A 26,256-nucleotide genomic window follows, 5' to 3' on the forward strand; every position below is an offset into this window, starting at 1 on the left:
GTGCTTATTCAATTTTAGGTAGGAATATGATCATGTCAACAGATCTCTCTCTCGTTCTATCTCCAGTTGGATTCAAACAACATCGTCACTGAAATGTATTGCTACGACCCAAACTCCGACATAACTCAGCCAAAAAAAAATGAGTTACCGAAGCAGAACAAAACTTTTTCAAAAGTAGAAATAGTTTTTTAGTTGAAACAAAAATCGTGGAAGACTGACCCCAGCTTGTTTGTTTCTGATGCATATTTAGATATTAGATACATGTATAGTTGATACTATATATACGTATCTATGCATAAATATACTAAATATATGATATCGGATGTGTTGATAAAATTAATATCGGATACATTGAATGAAATTAATACTTGATATACAAATACATAAAATTTGTAAAATTCAAATACATTTTGTAATACATATACGTAAAGAGAAATGCGAGCGCAAGGGGTGAGAGGTGAGCGAGAGAGTTAATGTATCCCAGATACACACGAATCACACTTGAATATAGTGTTTTTAAAATAAATTATACCTAATTTGATCACGCGTATTTGAGATACATGTATCCGAAAATAAAAATATTTGTAGAAGATGTAATTAAAAAAAGCTATTGTTTCAACATGTAATTAGCACCAAGAGTAGTGTGCTATGTGTTGTTTCCTTGTATTTTACGGAAACAACAATAACATACCCAGTGGAATCTTATTAAATGGGTTTTGGGGATGGTAGAATATACACAGACATTACCACTACCTAAAGGATGTAGATAGATTATTTTCGAAAAACCCTCTCCTCAAGCGCCTCAAACCCAAGTTTTAGATTAAGAAACAATAAATACAGCATAACAATGAATAGAAAAGTATACAATGGAGAAACTACACTAACAACAAAAATATACCTCAACTTACCGTTAAAATAAAGTTTTCTTCATTTCAACTGTGTATCGTCATGATCTTAAAAATATTAATTTGTGTAATTAAGTAATTTTTTCATGTTTCTTTCCTAACAATAAATTTGAAAATTGTATTTGGGCCTAAAGACACAGTTGAATCCTAAACATAACAGAACTGAAAGCCCAATATTTACTGGCAGCAACAGGCTTTTCTCCCCGGAAGGTAAGCCTAATAACATTATAGTATTGAGTTATTATCACTGAATAGATGAAACTTTAGTCAATTTCTGAGTTACATAGATCAGTGCACTATTGTGAAATGTGAAGCTCATACTACCATGCCTTACATTTATGATTTTCTCACTACATTATTATAAATGATTACCTTATGGAAAAATTGCATTTTGCATAAATAAATTGTTCACACCAAACTAATCACGAGTTTCATTAAGAAGGAGCCTGTTGGGCTTGATGCCAAATTGATATCGAATACACAGAATAAAATTGATATTGAATAAACAGATATATAAAATTTGTAAGACTTAGATACATTCTGTAATACAGATACATAAAGAAAGAGGCGAGTGAAAGGGGAGAGAGGCGGGCGAGAGAGTTAACATATTCCAGATACACGTGAGTCACGCTTGTTTTTGACGGAACAAATATACGTATCTAAGATACATGTAGCCGAAATAATTTTTTCTGCATAAAATATTAATTAAAAAAGCTATTGTTTCAGAATATAATTAGCACCAATAACAATGTGTTTTTGTGTTGTTTTCTCTTATTTTATTTGTGGACCATATATACTAATTCTACATATACTTTCAAATAATTAAGTATATAACCATTAATTAATTTTTTTTACCATATATTGAGAAATATACACCTAGATACATATATTTTTGCTATTAAATAAACTAAAATAGGAAGAGAGATGAGCGAGATAGTCAAGTATCTTAGATATACGCGAATCACACTAGATACATATATTTGTATGTATCTGGTGTGATTCACATGTACTTTGAATACCAGATACATAAGAAAGTGGCGAGCAAGATGAGAGCAAGATTTGTCTATGTATTCCAAATACATGCAAATCCACTTAGATACATCAAATTTTGACCCCATGTATCCCGAGATACATGTATATGGACGTATTTAGACACACATAAATCTGATAAAATTCGTAATAAATTATTTCTAAATAATTAGATCATAAACTAGTGAGATGTGTGTAAGTTTCGCTTTATTTTTCAACTTTTGGGCCATAACGCTCAAAACTCTCGTCCAACATCCATTACAGGCCCAATCTCAATTCATCTTATATCGTAGTTCTACACATGAGCAGAAAGGTTCTCTTTTTGCTTCTTCCTGAATTAACATGGGAACACGAGAGGTATACGAAGAAAAGCTGAAGAGAGGGAATCTCCATCATGATCCTACAATCAAACCTGGCCTTGGATCTGCTAGATGCCCTCGATGCCTTTCGCTCTTGAACTCCACTTCAGTACGTACCAAATTCTACTTGTTTTAATGTATTTGTAATTGTACACATCTTGCCTATTACATGCTTGATGAAATGCCTAGCTAGTAATTTGAGCTATTTCTGTTTGATTTGTGTGCAGAAAAGTGGAGAATGGGTGATTACTCCTGTTCTGCATGATTTCACGGCGGTGGTTAGTATGCTATTGCCAAAGCTTTTGTTATGATTAAAATGTACCTAAGTAGTCACAAATTTTAAGATTGAATGGTGTTGTGTTTGTGAAAAAACTACCACGTTGGTAGTTGAAAAGAAAAGTAAGCTACTTATAAGCTGGTGATACTCTTAATTGTGTTAGACCTTTTGGAAAAATCATATGGTCTTGGATCAAAGTTAAGCTACTTATAAGCTGGTGGATACTCTTAAATAGTGTGAGACCTTTTGGAAAAATCTTATGGTCTTGGCTTAAAGTTGAAAAATCTTAGGATTAAATGGTGTTCTGTGAATAAAGTCCCACATTGGTAGTTGAAAAGAAAAGTAAGCTACTGATAAGTGTTGGTTACTCTTACTGGTGAGGACCTTTGGGGAAACTGTACAGGCTTGTCCCAAAGCAGACAATATCACACATGCTAAGTGTATCTTTCGGCTGTTTAACCCAGCGACTGCGATATGAATAGGGAGATGATGTAGTGATGGTGTAGGGCCCCGACTCCAAATTAGCCCATGAATGGTAATGGATCATGTGGAACTTAGTGAATGGGGGAACTTAGTTAAGTGTATCTTTCGGCTGTTTAACCTAATGACTGTGAGATGAGTAGGCAGATGATGTAATGATGGTGTAGGGCCTGGCTCCAAATTAGCGCATGAATGGTTATGGATCATGTGGAACTTAGTTAATGGGGAAATTGTTGGGTGTGCGTAAACAAAGTCCATATTGGTAGCTAAAAAGAAAAGTAAGCTACTTATAAGGTGTTGAATCCTCCTCTTGAGGTTGGTAACCTAGCCCAAAACCATGCTCATGGAAAAAAGCATGGGGATACTCTTAATGGCGTGAGGCCGGCCTTTTGGGAAATTGTGCAATCTTGTCCCAAAGCGGACAATATCACACTATGTTAATGCCGAAAGTGGTTGATGCCAAAGAGCTCTTAATGTTATATGAATGTTTTGTGTACATCCAAAACTTCAAGGATTTGTTTCATAGTAATTTGGAATTGAGCTTAGTGGAGTTCAATGCAAAGGAAAGTTTCTACTGTACCCCCCTAAAAGAGTTCCATTTTTGAATGTCTTCCACCTGAAAATCTGAAAGACTATCCTTTACCTAAAGCCGAAATATTTTACCCTCGTTTTACTAATCATAATTTTTATAACCAGTTGGACAAGACTAATAAACCCATTTTGAACAGAGTTATAGCACAATCATGATATGAAGAGCTGTTACCCGGTAGTTAAAGTAATATTCTTTACCTTTCTGTAGGCTGGCTCTGGAATTGGTGGACTGCTCAGTGCAATTCATGGACTCAATACAGGCATGATTATTTAATTATTTCTTCTGTGCTTATCGTTGTTATCTTTATTTTATTCCTCTCCTTATAGTAAATCGTGGTTGGAATCTTAAACTAAATACTTCCCTCTCTTTTATCATATGAATTCATTGCTGATGTCTTAATGCTAGTACTTTTCAGGAATTCCTTTCGTCCAGAGACACGTGAAGGGTCCAAAGTGGCTTCCATTTGTTGTAGGGGTAGGCACTTAATCCATTTTTCTGTTCTTTAGTTCTTCTCTTTCTCTCTCCATCCTATTCATTGTATTCTTGATTTTTGTATTTTACTCAAATATATGTATAGTTGAGTAAAATTGATGTGTTATCTAAAACTTTATCCTTCCCATTGTTTTGTCTTGCAGCTTCCTCCACTACTCATGTTCTCTGCAGCTAGTGCAGCATTTGGAGGTAATTCTGTGAAGTTCTAATTTCATTCTAATCTTCATTCTTTCAATTTAGCGCGTGTTATTCTATGATGATAAAGTTTCCATGACACTCAGCAAATTTAATTTTTTTGTTTTTGTTTTGATAAGTAACCCTCAGCAACAATACTTCCCTATGCACTAATGCTTAAAAGTTGGTAAATTGAAGGTTAATGTCAATCATTACTTGCCATGATATAGATTGGGCATCCCTGTTTTAGTTTTCTTTCTCTATCTTAATATAATTGGATATCACTTTATCCCATCAGTGTTTTGAGTAATTTAGGAAAAACGAATGTATAATCTACCATTTTACATAAGTATATAATGGTTGGTGATATTTTCATGCCGTGCTTATGTACTTGTTAAATGAACATTGCTCAACTGTATCTTGTAAGGAATCAGAATTTATAATAAATGCTAAAATAATGCTGTAGTGAAGAAGACACACCTTGATCTGTTTCTTGCTAAACATAAAGTAGAATCACTTTGATTCTTTAAACTTGACAAAAAACTGCTTTCGCTCCTGTTCAACCTTACTCCAGTTACTTCTTTGATGGACATAACATATTTTTTGGTTAGAGAGATCACCAGTTCTCTAAAGGTCTTGTATTTCATGTTCCATCAAGTGAGAAGTTAACTATCACGTATATCAGAAATAACCTCTCTAATGTTGACCTATCATATTTTAAAGGAGTAACTTAATTGACCAAATAAGGTAATTGTAGTCCCAATGTAATGTGCGCTCAGCAGGGTGCATTTTATTTTATTGAATGACTGATGTCTAATCCTCACTTTGTGGTAGAGATAAGGTATATACGAAACAACCTCTCTACCTTGAGGTTGAGGCAAGTTCTGCGTACACTCTACCCTTCCTAGACCCCACTTTGTGGGGCTTCACTGTGTATGTTGTTGTAATGATTGATGTCTAAACCAGCACTAAGGAAGTGAAAAGAGAAGATGTACCCAGATTGCCTATACAAAAGGTTTTTTGAACTGTGAACAGCGTTTCAGCATCATTACCCGTTCCAGCTCACACCAAATAGTTAACAACAAAATACAATTATATCTAATTTTCATTAAAGAACCTTTTTGACTGTCAAAACATCTTCGATATCTTTCTTTCCAAATACACCACCATATGCTGACTGGAATGTTGTTCCGTATCTTCTTTAAGTTCTAAATTAGTTCCCTCCTGTTCCAGCTCAGAAAAGTTTAGCAGTTGTTCTTGGCGTTACCGATTTCACACCTAAAAAGTTGATAAGCATCTACCATACCTGTGAGGTGGCAGCTCAACGTTGAAAAAGGTGGTGGTTGGATTCAGTTTCTTCCCTACTCAAAAGAACATCTACTGACTAAATGTATGCTCTTTCTCAATAGATTGTCTTGAGTCAAACAATCTTCTCTGATTACCAGCCACCCAAAACACATAACTTCGATTGGAGCTTTAGTTATCCGTATCTTCTTCCAAGTTCCAAGACCATTCTGGTTAGTTATCCTTATTCATAACTTTGACAATACTCATTTACTTTTGCCTTCAACAGTTGCTTTGTATTAGGAATCTTGTATGTTTCTTAGATAAGTTTTTGTAATGAGAAGGCTGCCTATGATATGTCTTTGGTAGGTTTTTCCTGTGAGATTTAAGATAGGTAAAATGATCCAGGTTTCAAATTGGAACAAGCAAAGGGATTTGAACACTTTGCCTATTTCTTTTGATTGGCCCTTCCCACTAACTCACAAGCTACTATCAGTGAAGTTTGTGGATTATGAAGGAAAAAGTAAGCAGACAAACTAACTAACAGTCAAAATACTTAAGTGGACGTGATAAGTAAGAGGAGAGTAGGAGAACAATATTAGAAGTTCCATTTAGATATAGTTGGATAAATTCTTAACAGTCAAAGTATGATTTATGCTGAATCGTCGATGAAAATGAAAACAAGATCCCTTAATGGTTCTGATTCATGTCCTCCCATTTTATAAATTCATCTACTAACTCTGTTAAGGAGCTTCTACCTGAAAATTTGGCAAGTACAATCATTTGAGTGTATTCTTAGTTTTATGTGAAAGAAATTTTTAGTATGACAAAAATAAACAAGAGTTTTGAATGATAAATGAAGTAGTAATGACACCTTTTGTTCCAAATTAATGTCTTACTTTTGTAATGGGTTGTCTCAAGTTGAATTCTCCAAATGAGAAGCTTTTTCTGTATGTTTTTTTTCTACCATATCTTTGGATTAAAAGGTCACATGTACCTGCTCTTACGCTCAATAGATATTCAAGTTAACTTCAAGTATAGTTTAAGACCACTTCTATTTGAATATAATAATCCACCTCCCATTTGATGTAAAATTGTTTGACTGCTTACGGTTGGAATTATCAATTCTTTAATGAACTTTGTGCCAATTATTCATTTGATTAATCAAAATTACATTAAGGTTTTCCCCTAATATGATAGTTTTCTTAGAAATGTACATACTAAAAAATCATGATGGAAATTAATATTTTAGGTGGCCATGTTAAAGCCGTGCATTGGATAGTGGAAGTAACATATATTTGGTTACCTTCCTATGGGAATTCAAAACTTCCTATTACATACACTGTTGTGCCTTTTTCAACATGGTTACCTTGATACCCTTTAAGTAAAAGTAGGATACTTAATGGAAAAGTAGACAAGCCTCAACTGGAAATAATTCTTGGAGAGAAGAAAAAGCTACATCATACCTGTAAGTTCCAACTGGAAATAATTCTTGGAGAGAAGAAAAAGCTACATCATACCTGTAAGTTCTGTGGTCATGTGGTTGACAAGTTCGTTCTCAAACTCATGTGAACTAGGTAACCACAAAAACTATGATCTATGCACATAATAAATTGAAGCACCATTTCCTTCCCTAGAGCTAAATGTCAAAAGTGGACTAGTGCATAACATTTGTCTTCTACAGTTTAGGTACACCTTTTTTTCTTCTAAGAAAATTGCATATGTTTTGGTACCCGTTTTTTGTTGAATCTATGCCATATCTTCAAACTTGTTAGTTTCAGATCATTTTTGAGCAAGCTTTCTGTTACGCCAACATTAATTGTCTTCTTCAAGATATGTGCGTCTTCTTGACACGATAAGAAGTGTTGAGCACTTGAAGACGAAACTTGATCAGTTAACAGTAGTGCCATGCCAGGAACAATAAAAAATCCGAAGATTCAAAAACATTTAAATTTGGGGAATTGTAGACATTTCTGATGTTTACTGGACTCAATTTTTTGGTCATCGCTTTGTCCTACATTTTATTGGCACCAAGTTAAAACAATATACGGAAAAGGTCCAAATATACCCTTGTACTATGCGAAACTGAGCAGATATTCCGTCTGTTAGTATTTTAGTTCACTTATACATCCTTATTTTAAACGGTTCCCCGCTTAACCTAATTAAAGATTAATTAGTCAAGTAGCACCAATCTTGACATATTTTGTCCCACGTGTCAGTGTTGTTGGAACCGAGCGGTGAAGCAAAGCAAAGCGCATGTCTCTGTTTTTTATGTCTCAAAGCGACGAGAAGTGAAATAAGTGCGAATTGAATAATTAATCTCGTAATTAGGTTAAGTGGGAGAACAATTTAAAATAAGGGCGTATTTGGACCAAGTATTTGATGCTAAGGGCATAAGTGAATAAAAGTATTGAAGGAGGGCAAATCTGCTCAATTTCGCACAGTAAGAAGCATATTTGAACCTTTCCCGGACAATATATTGTATCCAGGGGACAAGTTAGCTCATAGGGCTGGTGCTAGTACTTTGCGGAAGATGTGTGAATTGGTATGCTGAACGGATCTTGCTTAGGGCGGGCACTTTTTTTCTATTTTTCGCTTAGATGTGCTCGACACTGAACGGCTGGAGATTGATTGAAAAGGCAGACCAGCCGATCCTCTTTCCCCTACTTGTCTCAAAGAAGTATATCTTCACTGAAATTCATACAGCGATAACGTGGGCTCTGTATTATATATACAGTAATTTAAATGTTGTTGGTTCATGGGAACGTGCCAGTTAAATGAAAATAAAGTAGCCGTTCATTTTACATTCAGTGGAAAGTACTTTAATGACTATAATCAAAGATCTTTTCCCATACTTTTATCTTATTTATTGAAGTAATTTTTAATGTGTAAATGACCAGATTTATGGGTAATTTTGCATTACAGGATATGTACTTCCAAGGTTTACTCAACTAACGATGACTTCATATTACGCTGCTTCAAGTGCATCACATTATGGAGTATCATTGCTTACCAGACGTATAGAGGAGGCCCATACTTCTGGTGTTCAACGTAAAAGGCTCAGCTGATTGATTCGAGGTGCACAAAATCAGAGCCAAACGTTACTTCATATTTTGCAATGAATTATATATAGCTGGAGCAATTGTTAATTCTAAAGATGTTCTATGCTTTGGTGTACATCTTTTTTGATAAAATATATAGTTTTTATTTTGTAATAATAGGGGAGTTTGTGCCTAGGAATGTTTGAACTTGGAAGAAAACACTTGTGCTTCAGTTTTTAACTGCTAAAGGAATATTTGATGCTGAATAGTGGTAAATAGCCAAAATGGCAAAGTTATTGGACGTTGTATCTAAGTGCTTTGTTTTAAAACAAAATGCCTCGTCATTGATTTTTGATTATTGCATCCTCATCGGTGTTAAAGGAAGCTAATTGCGATTAAAGAGCCCTTTCTTCTAGTTATTATTTGAGTACTCTGATTCATGTTTAAAATTCATGTTCTACGTTGACCTTATTGCACTACTCATTGCTTCTAAGATCTGAATGTACCATAATCTATTTCTGCAATCATTGTATTGTTCAAATTCTAAGCACTACATTTTTATTTTTTGAATTCTCTTAGTGAAAAATTCTGAATCCGCCACTGAACGTAAGGTTGCAGCTCTCCAACTTTATGTGGCAGGGGCTTAGTCTCGTAGAAATTTTGGTCTATCCATGCTCACTCTTGCTTCCCTCCTCATAAAAAGGGTGGCCATTTCCCATGACATATTTGACAATGCATTCAGGGCGGACCTAGAGGTAATGGTGAACTCCCTCGGAAAAAATTATATTGTATATATAGGGTATTTTAAAAGAATTTTTATGTTTATATATTAATTTTGAACTTCTTGAATATAAGATTAGAGGTTGACTTAGTGGTTGAGGGATTCGAAACTAACCTTAAGGTTCCAAGTTTAAATCTTAAACATTACATTTTTTTTTTCTGAATCTCTTTAACGAAATCCTGGATCCACCATTGGATGCATTTGAGAATTGCTCTTTGATACAACCTATTTGGTGATGCATGTTGGTCTTTTAGCATTTTAATATTAATATTTAGTATATTAATTTACTTATTTTGGAGTTAAAGAGTACTGCATTTAATTTAGTTGCTGCCGTTGGTGAGCAATACCGTTGCTGCAATTCAACTCCGTTATATCATTCTTTATTTCACCATTATACCTGGTAACTTATATAACCTCTAGGCCATTTATCTTCTTTATTTATTTTCCCATTATATTCCTATTTATTACAATGAAGACTTCCTCACCTATATAGTGATGATCTTTCTTTGATTTGGAATACAAGAAAATAGAGAGTGCATAAAAGTTAATGAAACAGAGAGTTCTTATTAGTTGAAGGGAGATGTTCTTTTTGTGGAGCTTTGAATTCAACTTTTGTCCAGAGTTTGTTGAGTTATAATTTGTGATTAGGTTGTTGTATTTCTGGACGGAACAAATCAAGAAAACTACTACTGGATTGGTGAAAAGATTTGCTGCAGTGGACTTAAATCTTCTTAAAAAGAACGAGATATCCGTGCCTCAGTGTGAAGTGATTTTATTTTCTTCATTTTATTTTTTAATTATAATTTTGTAATTTCTGTAATTTCACCAACAATGCACATAGCTTTATCTACAACATAATCTTGCAGTTAAGGGGATACTTCTTCTTACGTGCCATTTTACTGTTTTAGTCATAACGGGCGGCACAAGGGGCTGAGGCTTTTTCCTTTTGAATTTGATGGATTCAATTTTTAAGGTTCTTAGCACAAAATTCATTTTACCTTTGGGACTATGAGTTTGAAATTTAAAATTTGTTGAATTTTTAATGGTCTTTCACGTCTAATATGGTCTCGTTTGAACCTATTGTGCAAAGGCTACATCCACGTCTAGTTATAGGGAGGTAGAAAGTTAAATGAATTTTGACGGCCCCTTCTCCAAGGGCGTTGTGTTTCCTATATAGAGCCCGTTTGGATTGACTTTAAATTGGTCAAAACCAATTTAAAGTCATTTTTTAGCTTTTGGACGTATTTGCCTAATGCTAACTTTAAGCCAGAAAGTTCTTAAAGTCAGTCAAAAATGAAAAGTTAAGATTCCTAACTTTTTTTTCTAAGTGCTTAAAGTCATTTTCTTTGACCATGAAAATTACTTTTATATCTCTTATATTTTAACTAAATTCCCAAACTACTTTTTTATTCTTTTAACCCTAAAATTCACATAATTTTCCTCATTTAAGCACTTTATCCAAACACTCAACTGCTTATATATAAAAATAACTTTCAGCATTTTAAAATTCTAAAAATACTTCATACATAAAAGTTACTTTTTTAAGCCCATCCAAACGGGCTCAATGTGTGTTTAGGGCTGATCGAGAAGGTCGAGTTTACAGGAATTCAATAGTTTTTGTCCATAGCCCTAGACATTCAAATCTATTAAAAAATATTTATAAATATTTAATTGTGAACTCAATTATTATTGTATTATTTACTTGAAATTATTGTAAAAATTCATAAACTTCAAATTCTGAATCCGCAACTGAATATAAAACATATTTCAGTCAATCTTTTATTGAAGTAGGACTAATCAAACTTATGGCCAGGGTTAAACAACTATTGCTAATACTGAGATTGGCATCTGCTTGTAAGCCACTCAGTTGCCTGACAGTATTACCTGTCATATAAGGTCAGTTAATTATAGGGGGCCCGCCCTGAAAAATATGGTTAGAAAAAGTAATTTAATATCATATAAAAGCCTATACAGCCTATAGATCATGCACTGAGAACAAATTACTTAAACATGAGGCATAGGCACAAAAAGTAGTAGGTATACCTATTATGCATATATATATATATATATATATATATATATATAATCTTTAAGTTATGTGAAAAGCTTAACCTGAAAATTATCTGTGCATGTGCATGGACTGGACTCTCTTAAACATGAAATCGATTACACCCAAACGAAGTCTTAAAAAAGAAAAAGAAAAACCAATTTGATTATCGTCATTTTCAATCTTAATGAATGGACTATGACTGGATCATTTAAGATGTTCAGCTGTTCGACCGATTCTCGCTCATCCTCCCTCGCCTCATAGTTCCTCAGCTGGTAGGGTGATCAACTTAGGGTTCCTCTTTAGGTCTGTCCTCAACTACCTGGCGGTTCTTTGTCTTTTTTTTTTTCCACCCGATCACGTCGGAGAATCCTATAGCGATTCCATTCTTAAGGCTGGAACCTGATATCTCTAATTAAAGTTCCTTCGTCTTCACTTTCAGGAGAGGTAGTGCTTTGTCGCTAGGGTTTCCTTTTTGTCAACCAAATTGGTTGTGTCAGTCTTAAGACTGGTATGACATTTTGTTATGAGCTGATTGGACAAAGATCCATTGAAAGACAAATTTGAGTTATCCATAATGTATTACTTGGTCCTATGCAACAAAACATTATTATTATTATTTACCTTATAAGAATTAAGAAACAACAATGGTACATAACTATTTATGGCTAAATTGTATAAAGTGAAAAAAACTATGGACACTTAACTACACTGACACTTTAGCACAGGACACTCTTGAAGTTCTCTGAAATTCCACTGGTTTAATTTTCTGTACATAGTTTTGTTTTGTGGTCCTAATAATATACTCTCTATGTTTAAGTCTTTATCATCTTTTGTACATGCATTTCATGTTTCTTCTTGTTTCTAATTTGTAATGTCCCACCATTTTTCTGTATTCACTTTTGAACCTCTGAGATAGTTGAGAGCAGAGGCGGATGTATCAGAACTAAGTACTTTCGATACAGAGCATAAATTTCGTGTAAAAATCTACGAAAATTAACAAATAATAGACGTGCACTCATAGCTTTAAAGATCCTACATGATCAAGATTCTGGTAAGAAAGGACCCTCCCCCAGAACATTACGATAACTATATAATGTGTTTAGGGGAGGATATAGTGGGCTCACGTGAATATAATAGCTTTTGTCAATACTCTCATCTATAATAACAAATCTAGTAAATATCTATTAATATTTGACCATAAACTCAGTTATTAATGTATTATTAACTTGAAGTGGTTGTAGGAATTCATACACTTTAAATCTAAAATCCGCCTCTAAAGGAAAATATTTTATTCATAAACTCAAAAGTTCTTGAATTTTACTTCAAGTTCTCTCTTTTTCTCTATTTTTATATATTTCTTTCTTTTCTGTATATTGAAAATAACTAGCAACATCTCTATTTATAATAGTAAGAACCAAATTAAACTAGGACTAAAAGGTCTATTATTATATAAGCTACGATAAATAAATTCTAACTACACATTAATTAAAAATAAATACCCAAAATAATAAATGCTAAACAACTTAAGATTTCTACTCCAACTTTGAATTATTATTCCAATAATCTGTGAGTCTGTTTGAGGCTAAAGTCTTAAATTTTCTTGTCTGAGACTCTTAATGAAGTTAGCTGAGAACACATTGAATATTTTGACAATAGTTCAAAGAATATTGAAATTATTTTTCAGTCATCGTTTATTGAAGTAGAAGTAATCAAAACTTATGGACAGGGTCAGGGGCGAATCTACATGGAGGTCAAGAGTTCACTTGAACTCCTTCATCGAAAAATTACATTGTATTATATAAGATTAAATTATGTTTTTATGCATATATATATTAAAATGATCCCTCTTAACACAAACAAAGAGCCTAGCTCAGTGGTTAAGGGGGTTCAAGAATCGCCCCAACATCCTGGATTTGATTCCGCGCAACAACTCTTTCCTCCCTCTTTTTCCTTTGGAAATCCAATTGTAGAAAAGCTAAATTACTTGAGTGAGTACTTTTTAATAAATAATTACTGATTTTAGCGATACTTTTTATTTGTTACCATTTATAGCAATACTAAGATAAATCTGTTATGTATTAATAGTGAATTATGCATGCAATATAAATGTATTGTAAGTGTTTTAAAATATATTATGCTTATTTGGTAAGAAATTAACACAATGTATCATAAGTGTATTAAAGTGTGTGACAAATGTATTTATTATCCATGAATAAAATTCGTATTATATGTGATTTATAAATTATTCTCTGTAATATGTATTAAAATTATATTATAAGTATCCAATGGAAAAAAATGTTATTGCTATAGATGATAAATATTTTCTTAATATAACATATCTATGTAAGTTTTCCTTATTATTTTGGGAAAACTACACAATTTGGACCCAACCCAAAATATTTATCCAAGTTAGACCCACGACCCAAACTATTTATTTGTCACGCTCCAGGAGGGTATCCTAGACGTGGACGACACTCAGAAACCATTACTGGCTCCTAAGCGAACCATTTGGCCTGATCACACATCCGTTCATTCATTCAATCAGCGGAAGACTTAAAATAAAGAGATAATTAGGTGGGCAATTCCAATCAACAATCTAGTTCAAAGAAGAAAGGCCATGGGCTAACAAATTAAGCTCCAATCTATGTCATTAAATAGTCTGACAAGAACAATTCAAGAAATTAAAATACTCATTCGACTCATCACTATCTAGTCTATAAAGCCTCTATCACTACTATCTAATTAGTGCCAATGACAGATTCATAGCTACCTCAAATCAAAATGAAAAGACTAAACTCAACGTAAGAATAACAATAGTGGTATCCTTCGAATGTAGGGGAGGACTCACCAATAAGTTGAGTGTGAACAGATCCTTAACGGTGCTCCTATTGATGATTTCTTAAACCTGTCTCTACATAATGAAACGATGAGTCCAAATGGACATCAGTACGTGGAATGTACGAGTATGTAATATGGCAGAATTAAACATGTGTCAAGATAGGATAATATCGGTTTAAATATCTCAAGTCAAAAAGATAAGAGAGACTCAATCAAGGTGTCATAAGTCTAAAGTAAGAATACAGTTTAGACAGAGACCAGTCATATACAATCCAATCCAATCATGTACAATCCAATTCAATACAATCATTTACAATTCGATACAATCCAATCATATACAATCCAATCCAATCCAATCGTATACAATTCAATCACATACCATCCAATCCAATTATGTACAATCCAATTCAATCCAATTATGTACAATCCAATTCAATCCAATCATTTACAATTTGATCTAATCCAATCATATATAATCTGATCAAATCCAATCATATATAATCTGATTCAATCCAATCATATACAATTCGACCTAATCCAATCATATACAATCTGGTTCAATCCAATCATATACAATCCAATTTAATCCAATCACATACCATCCAATCCAATCATATACTCAACGAATAAAGTCAAAGGACTCAACTCAATAAACACGTGATATAGAATTTAAAAATGTTTTACAAATCAACTCAATCATTTACAATCTCAATCAAACCAATCATATCATACACAATCCACTCAATTTGGGAGTTTCTCTAATCGACAATCATCACCAATGAGCCAGTGATGTACAACAAGCCGACGTTGTTTCCACGTCCATCCATACTTTGCCAGGGTATGATTGAATCAACCAATCATGGATCCATCCATCAATCAAGTTCTATCATTTTAGGACAATGAAATAAAGAAACATCTGACTTTAACGATCCAACTCCTTCCTACGTTGGATCGTAGTTCATAGAATTCAAGTATGGACTATAATCATACCCAATTCGGTGCTCAATACTTCTCCCAAGACTCAATTTGCTCATATCTATCAGGTGAGTAAAATACTCAAAATACTTATTTTGTCTCTTTTGGACTAAGTTCAAATCAACTCATTTAGTCTCATTGGAATCTTTTCAAAACTTAATCAATCTGGACTCATTGGACCTTCTTTCAAAACTCAATCAATTTCAATCATCACTTTATTCAATTAGGCAATCCTTTCAAGACTCATTCATGACTCATCAGGACTCCAAGTCAACAATCATTAATGTTTTCATTTAATACATGCCTTCAACTCAATCATGCAGTAAATATTAATTGTATTTAAAACATAATTTTCACTCTTCAACTCAACTCAAAATAGATGTTTTAATGTAAAAATGCTCAACTCATTTATATTCAAAATACTCATGCTCAAAATAATAATTAAGAGACTCTTCAAACTCAACTCATGCTCAAACTCTTTCTAAATCAAAGATAAAAATAATTATTCTTTAAGCTCAAAATAATGCATAAATAATTTATGCAAAACGTTCACAAATCATTTTTAAAATTCCTTCTAAATAATCATGTATACTTAATCCTCATAAGACTGCAATCAAATCGAATTATGCAAATTATATCATGTAGTCACATTAGACTCCAATCCACTTCATTTCAAGATATCATCATCAAAATTACCTTTTTAAAAATAAACATCATTTACATCATCATCAAACATCTTGCTCCAAAATCCTCATTTAACTCTATATTCAATTTCATCAAACTCATTAAAATATGCATCATCTCACTTTGAAAATAATATTTTTATTTATACATGAAAACCATCAATCTCAACCTTAAGACAAATTATGACAAAAATGAAATATCATCTTGGGTTCATGTAAATGAATACATGAATCCATACTCTCAACAAAACTCAACTCAAGAACATTATTAATACATATGAATTTATATACAAAAACTCAATAGATATTATAGATGACTCAAGAACTCAACTCATGAAACCTCAAAACTCAACTCAACTCGAATCAATGAAAATGTAGGGCACGTGGATGAAATCAATCCAACGTTGTGAGTAGCCTTACATACATGGAATGAAGATCATCTCACCGAAAATCAAGACTTGAAGGAATGACTTGAAACCCAACTCTTCTTCTCTCAAATTTCTTCTCTCCAAGTCTTCTATGCCTAAGATGAGGAGAAAACCCTCTTTGGGTATTATGAAGAACTGATTATTATGTCCCAAAATGGCTAGGGTTATACTTGGAATAGATGGGGAAAAGTTCGGAACGTCCTTTATCAAGAAAAAATTTGAAAAATGGATTCAAAATCATGCAGGCACTATAGTGGCGTGCCGTGCCAAAGGACAAACTACTTCAGCTAGTTTCGGGCGCTATAGTGGCGCCGGGCGCCACTCCAGCGCCAGGCCTGAAATCCCTACAGTGATAGTATATAGTAAAATGGTCATAACTTTTGATTCCAAACTCCAAAAAGTACAATATTTATGGCATTGGAAATAAGACTCAAAGATCTTTAATTTGATAGGTTATGGGTTACCTAAATCTTAATATTGTAAAAGTTATGGTAGTTTGAAATTGACCCTTATACTGACTCATCGAAAAACTTAGCCGATAGAAATTCTTTGGACTTGGCTTGATGTTAGAGATCCCTCCTGAACCTAAGCCATATACTCTAATTCTTATTTCTATTGTTCATTTTATTTTTACGTAACTCTCTTTTTTATTTACTAATTCAAAGAAACTCTTTAAAAATATATGAATTGTTCTTAAACATGAAATTGAGATAGAAAAAATATTTTTAAAAATTAAATTTAATCCAATGAAGAAAGTTAAAAGGCTTGAATATTCATGATATTTTTTTCCATAGAGATATAAACTAAACTTATTTGATTTATTCATTGCTTTTTTTTTTTATGAATGTCAAACCTTATAAATTGAATAAATGAACTAAAAATCTGTGATACCATTTATTTATCTTTTTAATATGCATTATAATATAATAACTCAATCCCTACACATATTTAAAGAATCTCGATAATTTTCAAAGTAACATATGATTGTATAAACACTAATTTAATTATTTTTTTTAAAAATTAAAATAAAATAGAACACTACAAAAGAAAAAAGTCACATAAAATTTTAAGAAGACTCAATGAAGCAAGTTAAACGCAAGAAGAAATGTTAAACGCAACATGACAACACAAGTTAAATTTAGCGGGTTAAAATTAATCTTTTTCTTCCTAACCCGTTTTGCTTCATTTTTCTACCTACTTCTTTATATATTGAATCCCTTCACAAAAATCGTGGCTCCGCAATCGACCAGGATTTAAACAAAGTATTGCTATCTTGTTAACTTTGTAAGACACTCAGTTGCCAGACAGTATTATCTGTCATATAAGGTCAGGTCTCTATAGGGGCAGCCCTGAAAAGGATGGTGAGGAAATGCAATTGAATATCATATAGAAATGCAATTGAATATCATATAAAAGCTTATACAGCCTATAGATATACCATTATGAATATAATAAATGAACATAAATATATAATTTTTTATTTCTAAAATTCGAACTCGAAACTTCTAATCGTTGCTTCCGTGGGTGGGGGTTTCCTTATCCTCTACCAAGTTGGATGTGTCAAAAGATGATGAAAGTTAAGATAACAACAATGGTACATAACTATTTGTGGCAAAATTGTAAGATATGAAAAAACCAATTGACATTAGACTGCACTGACACTTTAGCATGGGACACTCTTTGAAACTTAATAAAATTCCACTTTTGTTGTCTTCATAGTTTTGCTTTGCACTTTCCCTTTTCAAGTGTTTATCATCTTTTGTACATGCATTTCATGTTTCCTCTTGTTTCTAGTTTAAAATAAGTTGGGAGCAGAGGTGAAGGGGGAGGTGGAGCATCGTTATCGGGTTCATCTGAATTCAGTACTTTTAATACAAAACATAAATTTATGTGTAAAAATCTACGAAAATGAATAAATAGTAAGTGTGAACTCATAACTGTAAAGATATAATAAATTCAATATTAAGTCGATTTGAACCAAACCAAACTAAATTGAGGTTTTTAGTTGATTTGCTTTGATTTTTCGATTCTACTGAGTCATAACTCCTAGTTATTAATTTGAAGTTGGAGAGCAATTAATTAGATTAAAATTTGAACTCTGAACCTGTTTCAGTCAACAATTTAATTGGTTGTTAATTCCTTAAACATGTATATTTTTTTAGCTAATTTTGTGCTTAAGTATATTCCTCAATTAGTACTGTGTCAGGTGATGAAATTAGATGACACTTCTACAATTAAAAACAACCACTATAACAAATAAAAAATTTACGACAATAATATAATTGTTGCTATATTATATTTAGCGGCAATAATAATTATGAGTATTTATAACTAACACTCTATATAATATCGCTAAAGACTTTAGCGACTCTGGATGCAATGACATTAACTTATTATCGCTAAATATTTTCGTAACAATAAATACTGCCGCTAAAAGAAAAATCTATTGACATTAAATATCTCTTTTGTTTCAGTAAACTATCACATCTATGATGATAACAAAAAACAGAAAAAACATGAGTACCCCTAAACTTGTTCCAACTTACTGTCAAATTTCTTTATAACAACATGGATTATCCCGATATTTTTTTATTGCAAACCCTAGCTAGTAGGTATATAATGGACCCTCTGTTTAAAATGTTTCTTGAAAGTGATATTTAATTTAGTTAAGGATATAATATATGCTCTGACATAAAATAAATACACGTAAAAACACAAAATATACGCAATTGATTTAGCCACCATCTCTACTGTCTTTTGAATAAATTTTTTGCACCGACTCTTCAGGTTATAATTATAATTTTGTACCACTACTTCCTTATATGTACAAAAAATCTTATTTTTTCCGAAAATCTCCAATCAAGCTTTTACTTTGCATAGTTCACCAACATATACGTTGGACATGTATTTCATACTATTTAATATTAATATTTTAAAATAATATAAATAATTTTAAAGTATATATATATATGATGAAAATTGTGAGAGAAAAATACAAGTGCGAATTGATGAATGGTTAGCCTATTGAACTGATATTTATTGTCATCGCAAAAAATTAACATCCAAAAATTATTTTCAAATTATGAACTTGAGAATATCATTTATTTTCTAGAGGTGAAATTTGAATTTGAGGAGATAAAAGGTTTCCTATAGTACTTCTACAAATATCATTGGATCAAGATAGTAAGTGGATGAATAATTAGAAACCATGGATTGAGTTGACCCCGTGAATAGTTAAAAAAGAGTAAATCAAAATATTACAAGGATAACAAGTTAATAAAGAAGAAAAAACAAACAAAATTAATTTATGCAAAGAGCACAGTTTGAGAAGAAAATCATTACAATTCTCTTGAAGAAGATACCAAAAATTGCAGACAAAATTAACGTAACTATGATTTCCAACTTTCGAATACATGAAGTTAAATAACACATCATCATCTTCACATTTGCTAATCTTTTTAACCATGCTTCAGCATAGTGTGCTTAGAGAATATGATTGCTACAATTTGCTTCACCAACACTTGCTTTTGTGATACCTTAAATTTTGTTGAACTTCGTACTCACTCAATGATTGCAAATCACACTTGAGGTTTTTAAGAAAAAGGTAGAAATCTTAGAAAAATCGTAGTTTAAAAATGAGAGAAAACCCCTCATTTATAGATAACAAATGGGAGTAGATGTTAATTGTGCCTTATCAGAAATATCACAATCATTTGGAAAAATCACAACTCATCGGAAAAGTCACAACCCTTTGAAAAAAGTTACAACCCTTTGAAAAAGTCACAAACTTTTCAATGTGAAAAGGTGTTTACTTTTAATCTACTATAAATAAATAAATAAAATATAAAATATAGAAGATTTACAAAATTAATGTTTTCAGTTGAGAGTATTATAGTAATTTAACATTTAAATTAGAAAAGTCATGCCTTTAAAATTGTATAGATGTTATAATGACACAGTGTTATAAAACTGTAATTATTTATTTACATTTTTGAACTTTAAAAAATTCGTTCATTTTAAAACATAAAAAGGGTATCAAAAATTTATCTATTTTGTACGGGAGGAAGAAACTCTTTTTGAGATGAATTAAAGGAAAATAATTAATAATAAACTCCACACCTAATTAAATTGTGTTGCATAAATTAAAACAAAGAAAATAATAAAAAAATCTCCAACCATACTTTCACTTTGCAAAATTATAACCTGAAAGGTCAGTCCAAAGCATTTATCCAAAAGGCTGTAGAGATGGTGGATAAATGAATTTTCATTATATTTATGTTTGTACATATATTTGTGGAAAAATTATTAGAAAAATCACTTTTTAATAAATAATTACTAATTTTAGCGATACTTTTTATTTATTACCATTTATAGCAATATATAACAATATTATGATATATCTACTATGTATTAAAAGTGAATTATGCATGCAATATAAATGTATTATAAGTGTTTTAAAATATATTATACTTGTTTGGTAAGAAATTGACACAATGTATTATAAGTGTATTAAAGTATGTGATAAATTAAGTATCCATGAATAAAACTTGTATTATATGAGTTTTATAAATTATTCTCTCTAATATGTATTAAAATTGTATTATAATTATATTATAAGTGTTCAGTGAAAAAAAATATTATTGCTATAAATAGTAAATATTTTCTTAATGTTGTATATTTATGTAAATTTAGGGAAACTTACATAAATATACAATATTAAGAAAATATTTACCATTTATAGCAATAAAAAAATAATTTTACTGAACACTTATAATACATTTATAATACAGTTTTAATACATATTGCAGAGAACTATTTATAAAGCATATATAATACAAGTTTTATAGATGGATAATACATTTATCACATATTTTAATAGACTTATAATACATTATGTTAGTTTCTTACTACACAAACATAATATATATTTTAAAACACTTATAATACATTTATATTGTATGCATAATTCACTTTTAATACAAGTGTAGATTTATCATAATATTGCTATATATTGCTATAAATGGTAATAAATAAAAAATATCGCTAAAATCAGTAATTAATTTTTAAAAAAGCACACAATCAAGTAATTTTTTCTTACATTTTATGTCCGAGCATCTATTATATTCTCAACTAAATTAAATATCACTTTCAAGAAAATGTTTAATTATTTTTTTTCCTTGTTGTTTCCTATTCCCATACTTCAAATTAAACAGAGGGTCTATAGTATACCTAACTAGCTAGGGTTTGCATTTATTGTGTTTTTCTTTTTCACGTTTTTAAAACAATATTAATTAGGAATTGTTTTGATCATTTTACCAAATGAAAAAAAATGTGCTAGTACCAAAAAAGTTAGAAAGAGAAAATAAAATCTTATTGTATTTAATTACTAGGAGTAGTTAGTTTTGTCATGATTTATCTTTATAATTTTAAGAGATAAGTGTCAAAAACACATTTAAACTATCTTTTTTTTTTGAGTTTCATATCAAAATTATTGGAAGTGTGAGTTTCTCAAACTAAGTAGTGATAGTTTAGGTATGAAACTCACACACCCAATAATTTAGTTATGAAACTCAAAAAAAGGAATAATTTAAGTGTGTTTTTGACACTTATCTCTAATTTTAATATAGTGTCCTTAATCTGATATTAGTTTTATGAAACTTAACTCACCTGTGTATATATGACGTATCTCTATTTGTAGTAATGTAGGGACTTTCTCTGAAAAGATGTTCAGTACAAAATTAAGCATCCATGCACACACAATCATGTTAATCATTAAATTCAGTGACGGATTCGAAATTTTCATTGAAGGATTCGAAGAAAATTTTTAAATCGTTTAAAAGATAATTTCATAACTAATTATATAAATAAGTGGAATTAGTAATTAAAAAAAATAAGGTAAACTATCTGCTACAACGATTCAAATTACACTAGTAGTTTAAAAACTTGCACTAAAGTGAAATTCAACAAGGCAACATTGTATATCATAATATGATGGGATTATTGTATATATAATAAGAACTACATCCAAACAATATTCTTCAAATTAAGCACATCTTTTTTTCAATAAATTAAATATTATTATTGAATTACATTAACTATATATAATCCTTAATTATAAGTGCAAATCTAAACTCACATGATCTTGAACTTCTCCTTTTGGTTCATACACAAAATTGCTCTCACAATTAGTGCTAATTTTAACCATTGGAGAAGTCCTAATCAAGTCATCATTAGAAAAAATTAAATAATTAGAATAAGACGAAGAATTATTATGATGAACTTCTGGAGGATTCTGCCAAAATGCCAATGGATTTCCATTTATAGGACTAGTAACATTAGCATTATGGCCATTTCCATAAAACTTAGGAGTATTATTGTTAATATTTGTCCGTGTTGAATGATGATGAGTTCTTGTTGCTGCAATAAGGCAATGACGATCCGTTATCCCGTAACTGCTCGCCTCTGATCAATCAAAACAAACATTGAATTTAAAGTAAATAATAATATATGAAACTATTATTACATGTTGAATGACGATGAACACTATATATGTGTGCGCTTGGTAATTCTGAAAAAATATTTTTTTGGTTCGTCTCACTATATATTGGAAAACATTCTTCAAGGAGAATATTTTTTTGATATTTCCTTGCTAGAAAATGACTTATTATTTGAAAAATATTTTTGGTCGTACCAAAAAAATATGTACACTATATATAAAAATTCTTTATTTTACCATGCACTATTGAAGACTGAAACTGAGCTCGTTTGGCATTTTGTCTTTCTTTCTTGTGTGCATTTTGATGGCCTCCTAAAGCTTGAGAAGTTGGAAAGCTCTTAAAACAATACTGACAATCATATTTCCTGTTGATTTCGTCATTCTTGCTGATATAACTTTTTTTAGCAGTACAGCTCGCATGATTCACTATATTTGTTTCATGCTTGTTGCGGAAACCATTACTGCCAATGGATTCAGACATGTTGGTGATGGTCTCCATAGTTTTAGTACTATCACCACCACCACCACCACCAAATTCTTTACCGAAAAGCCTAATGGACTTTTCGTTAACGGGTCGGATAGTAGGAAGTTGAGAGAAGGAATCCATATTCATGAAATTAAGACCTTCTCTTTCAATCTTCTCCATGGATTTTATTTCTTTTTTTTATCACTAGGAAGTGAGAGGTATTTGGAATAAAGAAGAAAATGCTTTATAAAGGAATTGAAGAATGTTGTTTATATTGGGATTTTTGGGAGAGAGTTGAATTGGGCATATGATGGGACCAATGAAGGAAGTGGTCTATTCAATGAGTTAGTTATATAAGTTAATTATATATAAAATATTTTTAAACTATCAAATTACTTATAAGATAATTATAATTAAATATATAAAAAAAACGAATTAACTAGTAATAGCCTATTTTTTAGTGTTAACTTATATGATGTGACATATGTAGCTTAATTCGAAGTTTAAATAAAGGAGATTTGAAGATGCATAACATGCATGCATATCAAAATATTTGTATTGCTATAAGACTTTGAAATTAGCGTGATATAAAACATGTTATAACCTTCGTGTTTGACTATAAAAGTTTCACATTAAAAATAAAAGTTTATTGTTGGATGTTTCTAATTATAGAAATGTATCTTTTTTTTAATTGATTAATAAAGAAATAATGTTATAAAAACTAACCCTTTTACTCCGGAATAATAACATTGTTAAAAACATAACGTACCAAGTTGTTTGTTCTAGATCAAAGAAATAATTTTATTCACCTACTCAGAAAATATAATAGGATAAATTTGTACGAAAGTACTTTTATTTTCGACAAGTGTTAAGATTTTATTTATTTGTACAACATACTTTTAAAAAAGTACTTTTATGGTTCAAAAATATTATTTCCCATAAAATCCGCTCCACACATACGTACGTTCATCAATGAATTGTTTTAGTAGGGGCCAATGTAATTTTAGAGAAAGATTTAATATAATTTTACAGATTTTAAAATTTATTTTTTTTGGATTCTAATTTAAAAATCTACCATTAGTTCATTCAATTTAGCAGATTCAAAATCGATTATTTTTTTTTATTTAGTGAAAATTATTTGGATACATTCGTTCCTGCACACTTGAAAATATTTTGTGTATACCTCAACTGATATACTTGTGTGGATACAAATTAAGTTAGATTTGTATAGATAAAAGTTAAGGACAAGTGAATTAGGTTTGATCAATTATTATTTTTTTGTCTAGATCCGAGTAACATAAAGAGATAAAAACACACTTAAATCATCTATTTGTTTGAATTTCATACCTAAATTATTGGAAGTGTAAGTTTAATATTTAAACTATTAATATTTAAAAGAGAGATGCGTTTCTCAAACTAATAAGTGAAAGTTTATATATGAAACTCAAAAAAGGAAATTAATGTAGATGTGTTTGTGATGCTTATCTCGAAATAAATTAAATAAAGTATAAGATCGTACTCCTTCTATTCCATATTAACTGAATTTGTCAGGCAATGCACACATATTAAAAAAATATTCAAAGACATAATTTGAATCATATTTTTCACTATTACCCTTTATAAAAAGGCAAGAACCGGAACAAAAATAAAAAAGATCGTATACGTTATTTTTCATCACATCTGTTCATCACATCTTAGACATATCATCCAACTTTATTTTTTTGTATTTATTGAGATTTGAACTTTGTCTCCCCATGACCATTTTATGTTTTATATATAAGGGAATTTTTAGATATGACAAATTTTTTAAGCATAATTACTTCATATGGGTATAATTTTTCTAATTACTTATAATGGAAAACATAAAATTTGTCATTATACAAAAAACTGTAGAAAATTATACAAACACTATACCCACGAATTATTTGTATATCGAAATATACAAATACTGATATACATATGTATTTGTATATCTGACAAGTGAGATTGAGAGAAAGGAGGAGAGAGGCAAGCGAGATCGAGAGAAGGAGGAGAGAGGCAAGCGAGATCGAGAGAAGGAGGAGAGAGCGAGCGAGAGGCGAATTGTATATGTATATCTGTCAAATTGTATATGTATATTTTGTTAAAAAATTATATATATGTAACGGGTATACATATGTATTTGTATATCTAACAAGCGAGATTAAGAGAGTGGAGGAGAGAGGATAGCGAGATCGAGATAGGGAGTAGAGAGGCGAGCGAGATCGAGAAAGGGAGGAGAGAGGCAAGCGAGATCGAGAGAAGGAGGAGAGAGGCAAGCGAGAGGTGAATTGTATATGTATATCTGTCAAATTGTATATGTATATTTTGTTAAAAAATTATATATATATATATAATTGGTATACATATGTATTTGTATATCTGACAAGCGAGATTAAGAGAGTGAAGGAGAGAGGATAGCGAGATCGAGATAGGGAGTAGAGAGGCGAGCGAGATCGAGAAAGGGAGGAGAGAGGCTAGCGAGAGGTGAATTGTATATGTATATTTGTCAGAAAAATTGTAAAATGATAACTGATATACATATATATTTGTATATTTGGCAAAAGAGATTTGCCATACAGCGTAAATAAATAGTTATGTTTGCTGCGAGCCGTACTTATTTTTAAACTATATCCTAAATGCGTAATATAATAATAAAATTTATCATATCGCGTAATTTTCCCCATATATATAGTCTAATAAAATGACACTTCACACGTGGTCGTTTTTCCTTCTTTGAAATCCTTTTTGACATTGAATATTACACATAGTAATAGTAAACTAGAAAAAAAAATACTCATCCATTTTTACAAAAATGATCTAGTTTGATTTGATACAGATATTAAGAAAAGAAAAAAAATTAATTTTGTGATCCTAAATTAAATTAT

At 31.1% G+C, this 26,256-nt stretch overlaps 2 protein-coding genes across 2 annotated transcripts; one reads left to right on the top strand and one right to left on the bottom strand.

The window, feature by feature from the left end:
• The first annotated feature begins 2,138 nt into the window (after positions 1 to 2,138).
• On the top strand, positions 2,139 to 8,938 carry LOC129877530 (uncharacterized). Its single transcript, XM_055953047.1, has 6 exons — positions 2,139 to 2,402; positions 2,521 to 2,571; positions 3,850 to 3,901; positions 4,058 to 4,116; positions 4,278 to 4,323; positions 8,518 to 8,938. Exons 1-6 carry the CDS (start codon positions 2,277 to 2,279, stop codon positions 8,658 to 8,660), a joined length of 477 nt encoding a protein of 158 aa, XP_055809022.1. The 5' UTR covers positions 2,139 to 2,276; the 3' UTR covers positions 8,661 to 8,938.
• Positions 8,939 to 22,500: 13,562 nt separating this feature from the next.
• Positions 22,501 to 23,530, bottom strand: LOC129877742 (zinc finger protein 8-like). Its single transcript, XM_055953270.1, has 2 exons — positions 23,122 to 23,530; positions 22,501 to 22,850 (listed from the first exon to the last, which is right to left on the bottom strand). The coding sequence occupies exons 1-2, from the start codon at positions 23,528 to 23,530 to the stop codon at positions 22,501 to 22,503; spliced, it is 759 nt and encodes a 252-aa protein (XP_055809245.1).
• Between the last annotated feature and the right edge of the window lie 2,726 nt (positions 23,531 to 26,256).

This window comes from Solanum dulcamara, chromosome 12, assembly GCF_947179165.1.
Source record: "Solanum dulcamara chromosome 12, daSolDulc1.2, whole genome shotgun sequence".
NCBI classification, from domain to species: Eukaryota; Viridiplantae; Streptophyta; class Magnoliopsida; order Solanales; family Solanaceae; genus Solanum; species Solanum dulcamara.

Excerpts from the sequence above, each read along its gene's own strand:
- LOC129877530 (XM_055953047.1), top strand. The coding sequence starts at position 2,277 with ATGGGAACACGAGAGGTATACGAAGAAAAGCTGAAGAGAGGGAATCTC. Across the intron at positions 3,902-4,057 it reads AATTCATGGACTCAATACAG|GAATTCCTTTCGTCCAGAGA; the intron begins GCATGATTATTT and ends AGTACTTTTCAG. Across the intron at positions 4,117-4,277 it reads GGCTTCCATTTGTTGTAGGG|CTTCCTCCACTACTCATGTT; the intron begins GTAGGCACTTAA and ends TTTGTCTTGCAG.
- LOC129877742 (XM_055953270.1), bottom strand. The coding sequence starts at position 23,530 with ATGGAGAAGATTGAAAGAGAAGGTCTTAATTTCATGAATATGGATTCC. Across the intron at positions 22,851-23,121 it reads TCAGTCTTCAATAGTGCATG|AGGCGAGCAGTTACGGGATA; the intron begins GTAAAATAAAGA and ends TTGATTGATCAG.